Source organism: Coccinella septempunctata, chromosome 8, assembly GCF_907165205.1.
Source record: "Coccinella septempunctata chromosome 8, icCocSept1.1, whole genome shotgun sequence".
NCBI classification, from domain to species: Eukaryota; Metazoa; Arthropoda; class Insecta; order Coleoptera; family Coccinellidae; genus Coccinella; species Coccinella septempunctata.
In genome coordinates, this window is record NC_058196.1 from 18,129,121 (window position 1) to 18,141,366 (window position 12,246).

The 12,246-nt window shown below is 35.5% G+C and overlaps 1 protein-coding gene across 3 annotated transcripts in view; it reads left to right on the plus strand.

Moving 5' to 3' along the window:
• Positions 1 to 12,246, plus strand: part of LOC123318560 (glycerol-3-phosphate acyltransferase 3) — a 39,557-nt gene that overhangs the window by 12,590 nt on the left and 14,721 nt on the right. For all 3 annotated transcript variants that reach the window (XM_044905228.1, XM_044905229.1, XM_044905230.1), the window contains exon 2: positions 11,050 to 11,316. In XM_044905228.1, coding sequence (XP_044761163.1) covers positions 11,050 to 11,316 — 267 coding nt within the window. The remainder of the gene's footprint in view (positions 1 to 11,049; positions 11,317 to 12,246) is intronic.

The following is a 12,246-nucleotide window of genomic DNA, read 5'->3' on the forward strand; positions in this document are numbered from 1 at the left end:
ATTCAATTGGGTCGGTTCTTTTCGAAATATTGTGAACAAAGAATCAGATGCCTGAAAACCCTGAAACCATCGTGCTCTTTCTCCTATAGAAGTAGTGGGTACTGGCCTGGATAGTGATGGAGATATTCACCGATCGATTTTTCGATATTGTTCGACTAAAAAATCGAGAACTATCCGACCTAAAACTACTATTGATTACCTTTCTTCCCATCAATTTTTGTTTTTGAAGGAAGTATTTTTTACTTATATTAACTCTGCTGTAGTCCAAGCTATCAACTGTTTGCTGGGGTGCTTTAGTTCAAGTTAAGTAACATATCACACTTAACGGACAAGTGTCGGAACTCAGCAAGGTTAGGGGTTGAAATAAGACGGCACAGACTTACGACGGCTCACCTCTAGGTGCGTTCTGCACCCCCTGAGTATCCACGCCAGCGGGGTACTTTACTAATAGTAGAGGTGAAGGTTGGAAAGTAAGGGAGGAAGGAAGGTTAGCCACTTCAAAGTGCGTTCTGCACCCCCTGAGTATCCACGCCAGCGGGGTGCTTTACTAACAGTAGGAGTAGACGTTGGGGAGTAATGGATGAAGGAAGTTTAGCCACTCCAAAATGCGTTCTGCAACCCCTGAGTATCCACGCCAGCGGGGTGCTTTACTAACAGTAGGAGTGGACGTTGGGAAGTAAGGGATGAAGGAAGTTTAGCCACTCCAAAGTGCTTTCTGCACACCCTGAGTATCCACGGCAGCGGGGTGCTCTACTAACAGTAGGAGTGGACGTTGAGAAGTGAGGGATGAAGGACGGGTAGCCACCCCAGAGTGCGTTCTATACCCCCTGAGCATCCACGCCAGCGGTGTACTTTACTTACAGTAGGAGTGGAGCTCAAACTGTGGTTTAGGACGGGAAAAGGGGATGCTGAGGTTCCAAGATAATAATTACATAGTGTTGTCCTACCTATGGTTTCTGGAAAGCGTTGACGGGTCCTCACGTCGTGCACTTGCACACAGAAAGGAAAATCACCAAATAAAAGTAGAGGAAAACAATTCTATTCTGAATGGTGAAAAAAAAAAAAGAAATTCAACGTAAAAAATCTTCTAAGAATAATGGCTCAACGGCAGAGAAAAATCAAACTCGGCGTCACAGGGAACGATAATTCTTATTCAGGGCAATTAATCGTAAGTGAGTGACCTGCGGGGGGACACCTGATTTTATACCCACAGGGGGGGTGCGGAAACTAGATGTGCCCCGGCTGTCGAAAATCGGTAAAATTTGCGTCGATGAAGACGTCTTAATTTCGACTTATCTGTGCTGGCGAACAAAAACTCGGTTATATTCCAATTCAGGATGTTTTATATTTATACGGTGCGACATCGTTTTTCAGAACTGAAAAACGCAATAAAAACGGTGCGGAATGTTTACAGTTCCGAACGATGTCGGAATCCTGAATTGAAAACTGAAAATATTCCACTCACAGTCAATTCAAAATATAATTACTTAAACTGAAACAAAAAGATTATTTTAAAATGAGGGTGCATTTTTGACCAATTTTGGGACAAAATTCTGAAATTACAGACATTTGGGCCAAAATCATTACGCTCAGTTCCTCGCAACATTCATATTTCCTTAACGGATTCTGGATCTACTTTATTCGAGCTATATTTGAATGAGTTTTCATTATTAGTGCGCTTGCTATCATCAAGTGGCCCTAATTTTCGGATGAAAATTGGATTGGGTTGGATCACTCAAATTTGTATCTGTGATGTAGTGGAAGAACTGCCTCATAACTTCAAGTCCTTGGGTTTGATGCCAGCTCGGGTAATTTTCAATTATGATTTAAAATAGTTAAAATTGAAATATTCCGAAGACTTCGAGAATAATAGACTATTGTGGCAAATTCGCGGCATTTTTCAGTATGCTACGCAATAGAATATTGATGAATTTTCAAATCCTCTATGGTACGATTGAAAGAATTGACCCATTATCAATTTGAATTATGTTTCTTATACATTGGGTTTCATAAAACTTTAATTGTGCGATCAACGATTTGACACTCATTCGGTTTCTAAAACGAAATCACTGAAACCTTTTCATTTCTGAATATATTGAAAAACTAGCAATTGAGAAATTGAATGGACGTATGAACATCATAATTCGATGCGAGAATGATATTCTTAATGATCATGACCGAATTATTGATTGGAAACAAATTGACGTCTATTTGTCAATCAAGCGTTGAATCCGCGATCAAGCTTTATGAAACCCGGGGTTAGTATATAAAAAAGTGAAATTTTTGGACCTTATTAGAGATTAATATGATTAGAACAGAAAAGTTAGGAACCGGGACACAGGTTTCATTCATATTTCGAATATGAGGTTTTAACTCATATTCATATTTCAACTCTCGTGCACAAATTGGCAACAGCTTTTATCCCTGGATTCCCAGCAGATAAAAATTTCAATGTCTGAAATACTACATACCACATAAATTTTATATTTTTCAGGCAGGGTGATTCATTGGGAAATGCCCACACAAACAGATTATATAGAGGACACCTAGGCGCCTCTAATTGCCCTATATTTTTTATGTCTAGCTTTCTCCATTACCAAGATACAGGGTGATATATTAATTTTCATCTGTTTGTTTTCAATTGATCATAACTTATGAGTCACCTTTATATTTTTATAACTCTTGGTTCGTGTCGTGAATTCTTGGTCTGTAAAGGCGGAAACAGATTGCTATCACGTCACATGAGCTCATGTGATATCACGTGCGGAATCCTTTGAAGTGATATCATGCGTTGAAGTACACTGGTACCATCAGTGTGGCTCTAGACAGATGATAACTCTTTAAAATACGTGGACTAACTTTAAACCACACTTTTTTGACGTGACGTGGTTTCCCATGATGACACGTGAGCTCACGTGACGTGATAGCAGTCTGTTTCCAGGTTTCCACCTTAACAGTCATAGTTTGTTCGACGTGTCGGTCGGATCCACCAAACCTAGCTATCGTGACCAATGCTATTGTGGCACACAAAGCTCAGAGACCTATTATATTCTCCCTCCCATCCCATCTTCCTAAGGAAAGAAATGATGTCAGATTGACATGGGGAGTAAAATTCAAGAGTTCTTCTAGAACAGTGTTTTTCAACTTTTTTCTAGACAAGTGTAAAAAAACTCCCCTAACGTTCGCTTTTTTATATCACACAGTATTTATGTGCGAATTGACATTTTCATCAATTGCACGAATGAGAAGTACACAAAGAAATCGCTTGAATTTGGAAAAATAAATTAATTCTCCCAATAGCAAAAACGAATCCGTCTTTCCGAACTTTATTAATTTTTTTTAGTATGTTATTTTGACCTTTCGGGAACCTCCTCACCAGAAGCTTTGCGACCCCCTGGGTCGTTACTCACAGGTTGAAAAACACCGTTCCAGAATATATTCTGGAATCTATAATCTATAGATCCAACTTGAAGGAACCAAAGGTTCCAAGTCTGTCTCTGTCTGCCGCCAATGGTTTCGTCTTCTTCTAGGCAAAGCCTGCAGAGTGCTTCATTGACGATGTTGAATATTTTTGTGAGCTGTGAGTCTTCAATGTCCCGTGAGGGATGCCACAATGGATCTCTGATTAGTTCTAGAAAATCCCAATGGTTGGTTTGTTTTTTTTGAGGCACCAAGATATGGCCCTATGCGAGTAGTGCAGACCAGGACAGCTGCTCCAATACATTTTTTATTGACCTTCGTGGTCATGTGATTGAGACAAAGCTTAATGGCAAAAATTTCCGCCTGGAATGCTGCCGTTAGCTCGCTGGAATTGAGCTTGGTCAGTGGTCTGTGACTATAGACACTGGCTCCAGAGCCATATTCGGTTTTTGATCCGTCAGTAGACCAATGGGGTCCTTGTAAGTAAAGTTACAAGCCTCTGTTGGGAGGCACAGCACTGAAGGTTCTGTTCGGACCAGTTCTTGTAACTGTCAGATTAGATAGATCTCACGCCCACACCTCGGCAGCCTTCAGTTCGGCTTGGAGCTGGTTAGGCACGAAAATCAGTTTGTCAGTATCGTTCATGGTTAGGCTGTAGAACCTGTGAGTTGCTAGTCTCGCCTCTCCCCTCACAAAAATGTGAAGGGTTTATTTAATAGTATCTCCATAGATGCAGTTGGAGTAGAGCTGAATGCCCCTGAAATCATGAGGCATGGGGTTCTTTGGAGTCTCGCAAGTTTTTTCTCTGTTCACAGTGGAGTCGATGAAAATAATAAAAAAGTTTGTTTCCAGGTTCGGTCTGTACAAAATTAATGAGTGGGTTTGGATCCGAAAAAACACCCTGTACATATATCAATATTTTTAAGTTTCATTTAAAAATTTGGAAAGACCGAAAAAAAAAGTTTTACGGCAAGTAATCTTTTCGCTTTAGAACTTGAACTTGAGTTCGAAACTATGTGTTTCGATAATGCGGTGATAAAAAATTTCAAAACAAATTGTATTTTACCAGGTTTATTCCATAAAATCATCAACTCATTTTATTTTCCTTAAAAACTAGATACCAAAATTATTATTATCAATAACTGAATTCCAAACAACCTGCATGTATGTGTAAGAAAATCATCATAACATGTGTTCATTGCACAATATTGGAAAATGATGGAATTCCCAAAAAAGATTGGAGCAAATCCACATTTGAAGAGTTAAACAAAACATACTGGAACTACAATTTTCTTTATCCGCTTCCAAATATTTTTTCAATTCTAAACTCTCTCTTGCTGCTTTCTCGATAAGAACAATAATGAAATAGAGGACATGCAGACGCACGTATTGATTAAATACAATTAATACACAATACAAATTGAAATCACATACACAAAAGGTTTATAATTACATTAATTCGGGTTCGGGACATCCAACCTAAAGTATATTATTCACAAAATTTCACAATTCGTGCACACTGCTTTATTTCAGGATCCAGAAATTAGAAGAATAAACAAAAAGTTGACGATATAAGATGGAGAAGTACCATCGGGGAAAATTAATTTTTCACAATTCGTGCACACTGCTTTATTTCAGGATCCAGAAATTAGAAGAATAAACAAAAAGTTGACGATATAAGATGGAGAAGTACCATCGGGGAAAATTAATTTTTTCAAGGTTTTGTGTCACCTCATTTTCGAAAAATTTAGATTTGACTAACTAGTGGGACAGTTCCTATCAGGAAACACCGAATATACTTAGTCCCACTCATTCTTTTCTGTTCTCTATAGATTTGTGAATGAACTTTTAAAATATTGATATACAGAATTTGTTTGGACTCCAAACTCAATTATCAATTTTTTTTTTATAGCCGGACCTGGAATCTGAATTTTTCATTATGTTTATCGGCAGCACTCCGGACAAAGAGCATATTTTTCATTATTTATTATAAAATAATCCAAAAATGTATGGGATGGTTAAGTATAAATTAATTGTAAAAATTGAAGAATATTACTAGAACATTGAACTTATTTGGGGCAAATATTCTGAGAAGCCTAAGAATGCTTAAATACGCTAATAGCAATTTGAATTTTCCATCATCGAAGTATTTTGAAAAGGTGCAAATATTTTGCAAAAATCGAAAGAAAGTATAACTGAATTTCGATTGTCAGTCAACCCATGACTGATTAAGCCCATCCGGTCCTTTACCAATGTGGTATTAAATATACATATTTGACCTTTGGATATCCTTTTCCGATGCATTATTCAATAATTGATTCAATGGGAATCAATGTCCTCGATATATTCGATTATAACTGTTCACTGGACTTTAAGACGGTACACAGTGAGATTATTATCATTTATTTCTCATACACTGGGTCTTTTTCTACTCAACCATTCAGGGGCGTATGTAGGCGGGGGGCAGACCCCCGGGGCTGCCCGAAATGAATATTATTAACTGGGAGACTAGGCGCAATTTTTTTTCGTGTTTGTTAACTAATATTCACTATTAGAAATAATGAACTTAAAACCGATTATAAGATTTTTACTAAAATCATTTTTTGAATCACGACATGTGTTTCGCTATTACCCACATGAAGATGCTATTGTGATAGCGAAACACGTGTCGTGCTTTGAAAACTCATTTTTGTGAAAATCGTATAATCTGTTCTAAGTTAATCATTTCCAATAGTAAATATTGGGTAGCGAGCCCGAAAAAGAATTTGAACCCCCTGAAAGTATCACAGTTTTCGATATTCAAAACGATATTTAGGGTTGGACAATGGGGAATTCTCCTCAATTTGGGTTATCACTGCATATGCAAGTTTAAACTGAATAATTATGAGTTTCATTCATGATTGTTTCAAATTCACCGCGGAAACTATTCCAAATCATCCTTCAAATATGGGGTTTTGAAATTGAAATCGCTTTGTGCGGAGTTTACGATTTGGCAACAGCGCATACAAGACAATGAAAAGAACAATGTCCGATCAGCTTGTTTATAAAATAACAGCTGTTGATCTACAGGCGCGTACTTACTGGCGAGCTTCAACTGCAACCGGCCATAAAAATCCCATAAAATTTTACGACCTTCCTCGTTTGTCGCAGATTTCATGGACAGCCATCTTTGTCTATCTCATCAAGATAATGTATTTGTTGTCCCTTATTATCAAGGCGTATTTCAGTCGATGTTGCCAACTTGTGCAATCCACATGAAACGCTTTAAATTTTAAATACCCATTTTTATTTTTCATTTTTAAGTGCTTAAATTTTTTTTTTTGGGAAACGGTTGAAATGGTTATTTCAAAATGTGACGTTTCAAAGATATTCCATAAAAAATACATCAGTTTCGTCAGAAGGAGTATTCCCTATTATGGATTTTCGTCATATTGGAAATAATGCCTTTCAATTACAATATCTTATCAACAAATCATTAATTGAGCAGTTGTGTATCAGATTATTATCGATATTCAGCAATTCCAATATGTGATTGAACATTGAGAAAAGGAAATGGGAAAAAACATATTGCCGATGTTACTAGACCCATTCCACTAGGCATATACGGAAGCGTGGCAGATTTATACACAAATATTCAACTTGATTTTTCATGGACTAAAATGATCAGATTCGAATATTGTTTTCGATGTATCGGTTAATATCTGAATTTCAATATGAAGTACTCATTACCGCTTAAAATGTATGAGATTATGAGTTATATTGATTCAAACTGAAAAACAGTTTTGCATTATTCTGCACCAATGGAGTGACACTTTGATACAATCAGTTTTGATACTGAGTAAAATCTCATTTAACTGCTAACAATGCTTTTGTATTAAATGCCTGATTATAAATAATGAACGAAAAAATCATTCAGTGGAATCGTGACAACAAATTTCTAATAGAAAAAATCACTCACAGTTATCCCTTCTCAGAGTTTCTTCTTTTAAGTGAAATCAAATTTCGGACAAAACAATGAAATGTAGTCACAGCATTCTTTTATTGTGGTATTACACTTTTGACCATAACAAAAACAAACTCTCGCACAAACTTTCAACCCTCACGAAAAAAAAGTCACTGTTTCTGCTGACGAATGGTTTGATTTTTCGAATAAACCTCCAATCGAAATATTATTGAACTCTTATTTCAAGTTATTGCTTCTGAATACATAACCAGCAAAATTTCAGGATAAACGATAAAAACAACAAAAATATCTTGTCCTCATCACAACAAGAAAAATTCAAAAACATGTAATTTGGTAGGTACCATTGCCAGTTATATCCAGTCAAGTCTATCGAAAATGAACAAAGCAGTATTATACGGGATGATCGATAATGGTTACTGCGATGGTAGTTTGTTAGTTCGATTTAGATCGTGACATTTGTTGATTTAATGGGGAATTCTCCTCAATTTGGGTTATCCCTGCATATGCAAGTTTAAACTGAATAATTATGAGTTTCATTCTTGATTTTTTCAAATGCACCGCGGAAACTATTCAAAATCATTCTTCAAATATGGGGTTTTCAAATTTAAATCGCTTGGTTTCAAGTTTACGATTTGGCAACAGCGCCTACTAGAAAATAAAAAGAACAATGTCCGATCAGCTTGTTTATAAAAAAACAGCTGTTGATCTATAGGCGCGTACTTACGACCTCCCTCGTTCGTCGCTTTAAATTTAAAATACCCATTTTTATTTTTAATTTTTAAGTGCTTAAAATAATTTATTTTTGGAAACGGTTGGAATGGTTATTTAAAAATGCGACGTTTCAAAGATATTTAATAAAAAATACATAATTTTCGTAGAAAATTATTAGTATTCCCTATTATTGGCGGATGTTATGCATCTGAATTAATTCGTTTGTTAGATGTTTTAAATTTTAGACAATCAACATTCAAATCTATGGTACTTTAACAAATTCAACCTTGATTATCGGAAGATCTAAATCAACAACCTGAAATGCCCTTTCAGAGATCCCTTGTGATAACACAAATCTCGAATGACCTTTTTGAATTGAATTGATGTCTACCCCGATTTGGAATGCTAAATGTTAGTAGGTATATTTCGCAGATTTTCGAAATAATGATCCTCTGAATGAAATTTGCAGCCTTTGAATTTCTTTGTCGTTATTAACAAATCTTGAAAGCACAAATTTGAAGCTGGCTGAAGGAGAATTCTTCACTTTTACAAGTTCGAAACTAGAGCTTAATGATTTCATGATGAGTTTGAACCAGTTTTCGAATCTGAATTGTTTTCTTATAAGTGGAAATGCGTTCTTAATTTTATTGTTCCGCTTGTTCGGATTACTTTCATTGAAAAGTGTGTAATTTCGAGTAATTTATTCAACCATTCAAGAAACAAACTGTCTAATGATTTGGTATAGGTAAAGGTTGAAAAAATATGTTTCTATGAATAATAATTGGCATAATTACTATAATAATACGTTCAAATTGTAGGATTTCATGCACATGTAATGACGAAAATAGTTTTTCACGAATTCCCACGTTCATTAAATATTCTTCTACGAGATTGAATAATTTTTATTTATCATATTTTTGTTCATTATTGGATATAGAAAATCCGAAACGGAAAAAAATTGTTTTGCAATTTTCCCTGTCCATGTTCAACCAGAAACGTATTTCAAAGTTCAATAATAAATGTGGGAGTAGAAAGATGTATTTTCAATGATTTCCAAACGATATGCGTTTTGCCATTCAAAATTCTCCCTGGACAAATTATTCATGCCACCGGTGTGAACTTTCTAGCACACTCTTTGTCGGAAATACACGAACACATCAGTGACCAGTGGCATACAGACGAAAACCATAATTTATATTGAAATTACGTTACAGTATGGAGAGGAAAGAGAAACAGAACGATCACCGTAGTGAAAAAGCGGTAATTTTGACGTCAATTTGAATTCATTTTATTGTAGGTTATTGTCACTACAGTTGTTTCTGATGATTTTTCAAATATATACAGTAAGCGTAGTTAATTTCCAGCTTTATTCATTCATAAAAATTAAGAAAAAAAAAATTCCAAAGAAATCACTGATTGAAGAAAATAAAACATACAAATGTTTATAATCGTTGATTGAAAACGGGATGTTCATATAATAGTCAATAATAATAAATGATTTAATGTAATCTTCATAATAACACACTCAGAGAGGAGTAGAAAACATTAAGACAGCAAAAGGTGACAATTTCTCAATTGATGGAGACGATTTGTTTTCAATACTCAGCTGAGAACCGTTATGTTGTGTTATGCTCATCAGAAATGCCCATTTCTGAACCATCTAGGTTTAGTTGCACTTTATTAACATTCAGAAGAGTACACTTCTCACGCGGGATGACAATTTCGATTCCGATCAGCCTTTTTGATATCTTCATTGCAAAAGTGCTCTTGACACATATATTGATTTGGTGTGAATTCTTATAATAAGGTATTTTTTACTTTTCTTCTCAGATATGTGCTCTGAAATTTCCTCTTCTTTCGAAAATGAAATACTTATTAAATCTTTTAATCGTTTTTCACCACTACCGGAAATCAGTTCACTCAGCTAACTCCAATTAGGTTCAATAAAAAACTCGTATCCTCTCCTGAACCAGCCAGCGCATCTATTGGCTAAAACATGAACTATTTCCTGGTACATAATTTATCTGTTCTCCTTCTCTCTACTCTCCATACTTTACAACATGTAATGAAGAACATGCACAGAGTAGATGAAATCAGAGAGAAACAATAAAAAACAATAATTATCGAAATTATTTCGAGGACATGATGTTTTCATCCACATTATCAGTGTTTCACTATTATAGCCCATGCATGATCATATTTGCTATGTTGAATGGCTATATCGGTATGATTAACCACAAGAAAAGTAATAGACTCGCCGAGGGATACAAGGGGTGATTATTCATCCCTTCAATAACAAGGAATAACAAGGAAATCGTAAATGATAATAAATCTAATTAATTTCAATTTCGATTATCTGAGTGAGAGGAATAACTTGAGTTTCATCAATGTGTTATATTGCTTTTTTGAGGCCCAAACAATTCAAAAAAAAATTATTGAGTATTCGATTTTTATTTATTCAGTCGAATTTATACTTCTTCAACACTGATAGCAATAACTTTGTAGTACTTACAAATCTTCATAACTATGAAGATGAATTTTACCACTCAGGCTGCCATACATTTTTTTTTTCACCACGAGAGCTCAAATTTTCACGTTTATAACCGTAGTACACAGAAAAGTGACGTCGTATTGTTTTGGAAAGAAAAAGACATCACAAGATATCTGTCATAATTTTTTATTTTAAATTTGTACCCTTAAGAACCACATGTGTGGACCACATTAAGTGCTCTAATAATTACAGAGGTCGACTCACCTCAGAGCACCACCTCATTGTACTGTTATATCTCGAAAAAAATTGCAACGAGCAAAAAAGCTTCACTAAAATTTTTCATGTCATATTCAACTTCAAAATTATACTCATATAAATATACGGTTCTTCACATAGATCTTAGATTTCTTATTCTTTTCTTATGTTGTTCAATATATATCAAAAAAATCCTTTTTTTTTTCAGTATGGCAGACAAAACATCGAATCGGCCCAGAATGGAAGGAAGTTGGAAGAAGAGAGTGACGATGAAGGTTACAGCGAAAGCACAAACAACACACCAGTAGACGAAGTGGATTCTAATAAGCACAACGGCACGCACAAGAACGGATACATACCAAATTCCAATCCGCTCATCAGCAGGGATCTGATATTGGTTCCAGAACCTCCCACACCTGCCAAAAAGAGCGAAAAACTAGTCGAAAAAAGCCCTGATAATGAAATATCCGAGAAGGTAGGCAATATGTGAAGACGAAAACTCGTCGTCACGTAGGCTGTGTAATTTTGAAGGTTGATGTTCTATAAATGAACGTAATTCTTTTCTTGAATCACTCGGTATTCCCGAAATGTAAACATTGACGACATTCAATCGACAGGCTGTCCCAAAACTAGTGAATCAATCGTCACTCCACGATAGAGTACACCAAATACTATTGAATGACACCAATATTAGTACAGCGAAAATGTACCGTTTATAAAATAATCAGAATTTTATGAAAATTCCAAAAGTTGCCAATTTTCGGATTATTTTTTTCAATCCCAGGCCAGTTTGTGACAAAGGATAGCGATTTTAAATTATATTAATCCTAGATTATTGTTTTATCACACCTAATTAAAATTATTCCAAGTAGTTAATCGAAAACCCCAGTAAATGTAAATTAAAACGATTGTTTTTTTCTACACAATTTTGATTACTCAGAATAAACCCCTCTATAGGGGTGATAATATGGGCGAAAAATGCTGTCGTTAATCACAAATTGGCCCTGTGATTAGAAAAATAGACCGAAAATCGGCAATTTCAGGTTAGGTTAGGTCGAGGGTTAGGTCCATTTCTGGAGTAGGATTCAATCATGAATGCTTTTTGCTCGTCGGTAAAACCACAATCCAGAACGCTAACTTGACAGTTTACCAGGAAAATGGTACAGCGTAAGCTAAGAATCCCGTTTATTATGAGAGTATACTCGCTTCAAAAATTTTTGACATCTCAGGCGGCTATGGAGTAAAGAAAGTAAGAGTAAGTGAGTGAAGGTCTGTTTACATTCACCCACCTGAAGATTCTATTGTGATAGGGAAACACGTTCCGTGGTCTAAAAACTCATGTTAGTGAAAATCATATAATTCTGATTTTAGTGAAACCAATTTCATTGGAAGCATTGTATTGCGA